This window comes from Penaeus vannamei, chromosome 21 (genome assembly GCF_042767895.1).
Source record: "Penaeus vannamei isolate JL-2024 chromosome 21, ASM4276789v1, whole genome shotgun sequence".
Lineage (NCBI taxonomy): Eukaryota > Metazoa > Arthropoda > Malacostraca > Decapoda > Penaeidae > Penaeus > Penaeus vannamei.
In genome coordinates, this window is record NC_091569.1 from 9722913 (window position 1) to 9725412 (window position 2500).

At 34.2% G+C, this 2500-nt stretch overlaps 1 protein-coding gene across 8 annotated transcripts in view; it reads left to right on the plus strand.

The window, feature by feature from the left end:
• The window catches only part of LOC113825051 (uncharacterized), a 31561-nt gene that overhangs the window by 20404 nt on the left and 8657 nt on the right, over positions 1-2500 (plus strand). For 5 of the 8 annotated variants that reach the window (XR_011399415.1, XR_011399413.1, XR_011399412.1 and 2 more), the window contains exons 14-15: positions 1-8; positions 129-231. The exon at positions 1-8 is cut by the window's left edge and continues 99 nt beyond it. Coding sequence is in view for 1 of the 8 variants with exons in the window: in XM_070136185.1 (XP_069992286.1) it covers positions 1-8; positions 129-231 (111 nt within the window). In the remaining 7 variants the exon portion in view is untranslated. The remainder of the gene's footprint in view (positions 9-128; positions 232-2500) is intronic. The other 3 variants (XR_011399418.1, XR_011399417.1, XR_011399416.1) reach the window with 1 other exon arrangement.

The following is a 2500-nucleotide window of genomic DNA, read 5'->3' on the forward strand; positions in this document are numbered from 1 at the left end:
TTTCATCAGTAAGTCTTAGATTGTATAAAAGTAAATGACTTTGTTAATAAAGTTGATAAAGAGAAGAGGAAAAGCACCAGTACAGGATAGAGTGTTAAATTTTACATGATATTATATTTTCATTACAGGGAATGCATAAGAAAGTTTGGTGAACGTTTAGGAGCAAATGTTTGGAATGCTGTAAACGAAGTATTTGACTGTATGCCAGTTGCTGCTATTGTCGATAAAAAGGTCTGTTCTTTTGTTACAGTAGTATGTAAGTGTGAATACTGGCTTTAGTAGATATGTTATTAAACCAATGCTGTATGTATCTTCACATGTATATAAAATTAAAATGAATGCAAACAGTGTCATAGCTAGGTATCAATGGGGGGAACTCAAAGATATTCTGATGCCTAAGAAGGGTATTTGAGCCTATTCTGGTATCAAATCAGTACTGGGTTTTAGTAGTGAGCATTACACAATTGCTGCTATATTCATAGTATCCAAAGTATATTATAATTATATGAAATGGAAATTAGATTGGAGTGCATGCTGGGGGGCACAAGATTTTCATGGGGAACATGTGGCTCCTTATGTCACTTAACCCATTTGTGATGGGTGTCCCACGTATGAGACACCTGGAGAAAAAAAAACTTGCCGGGTGTCCTGCCAGTGTGACGCTGTATCGGGGTTGGTGCTCTGACTCAGCAGCGGGCAGCGGCAGGTATGTGGGCAGAGTCCAGGCCAGCCATACATGCCGATTTTGTAGCCGCCCGGAAACTTTTATTTTCAGCTTCAAAATTTACCCGCCTTAGTGAGTTAATGCAAGTTTGCTGTGAAAATGACCATTATTGAATATCACAGATTATCATGGTTGTAACCACACAAAAAAATGGGGAGACAAAAGCACAACATTAAACAGCTCCTTATAAATTGTTTGAAATTTAAGAAGTTATGGGCAGTTAAAAGGACTATTTTTGTTCTTGTTATGAAATGTTTGTGTATATATAATTCTTGTTTTATCTTTACAAAAATAATCAATGTGAGGAATGCAGTTGCCAGAGCAGGATATGACTGAGTGATTACTCACTAAAATAAAACTCATTAATAATGAACACCATACATAACTTTTGTAATATTTTGAAGACCGCATTACATTTTCCTTTGATAATTATACTTTGTATGAGACAGAGCTCTGAATGGGTTATTCCATGCCAATTCACCAGGGCATCACACCATACCCCAGCAAATAACTTTAAATTTGGTACAAATATTCCCTTCTGTGAAGTATATAATTATGCTGATTTATTTTGCCATAGACCTTACCCTTTTCATTTTATTGGTGGTTCAGTTTTTCCTTCTTTGGCCCCCAAATTCGGGATGTGGAGCATCTCTGGATCATGGTACCTTTTAAGAATTTTAAAATGAGTACTTGCATAATTTCAATGTACATGAAATTTGGTGCACAGAGCAAACAAAGGCTCTAGATTTTAAATAATGCACTTACTTTCAGCAAAATCACCATGAAAAAGCACATCACCCCAAATTTCCTCTTTTTTCTGCTTCCAATATCTTTATTGAGATTTAGCCAAATATGAATGTGATGCAGGGTTATGGAAGAGATACAGTGAAAATGAAAATTATGATCTGATATGTGATTTTTCCATTGGTGCTGAAACACAGTTCAATGTGTTGTTTCAGGATATGTTTGTTGTGATGCGACAACAAATCTGATATAGACACAGAGAATGAGGACTTGCTGATAAAGTTCATGTATCCAGCTATTCCTTTACATTCATTTTACTGGGAGCAAGATTACATATGTTTAGTGCCATCTACAAACATTACTACTTAAATAAGCCAGATGAAATAACAGCAAAACGATATTTCTTCCAAAAATGCTTGAATTTTGTTTTAAAAATTGCACAATAATGTAGAGAGCAACTAATTATATTATCAATATCTGAGAGGCCATCAAGCATTTAAAAGATTATGACTATAATTTTCCACTAAAATTCTGTGTGCACATAGAAAAACACATTACTTTGCAAAGTAATATATTTTCTGAAATGCCACTAAGGCCATCATGTAATTTTGTGGTAAGCTTAGGTACACATGGTAATTATAAAAAATTCAAAAGATTTCATGATTGTAGGTTCGCCTTTTCCTACAACATGATCATATCATATGTAGTTACGAAGTGGTTGAATTTTTTCCTGCATTTCAAATTATCTTAATGAGATTTTCTAATACCCCTGTGATTTGAATAGGTATATTTATGGAATCTAAAACTTTTGTTTCCTTTATGCACCAAATTTCACGTATATTGAAGTTACGCAAGCATTCAGTTTTAATTTAAAAAAAATGCCATGATCCATGGAGCCAAACAAGGAAAAATAGAACCCCCAATAAAATGAAATGGGTAAGGTCTATGACAAAATAAATTGGTATACTTTTATACCTCATAGAAGGGAATATTTGTACCAAATTTCAAGTGATTTGGTGACATATAGTGCAG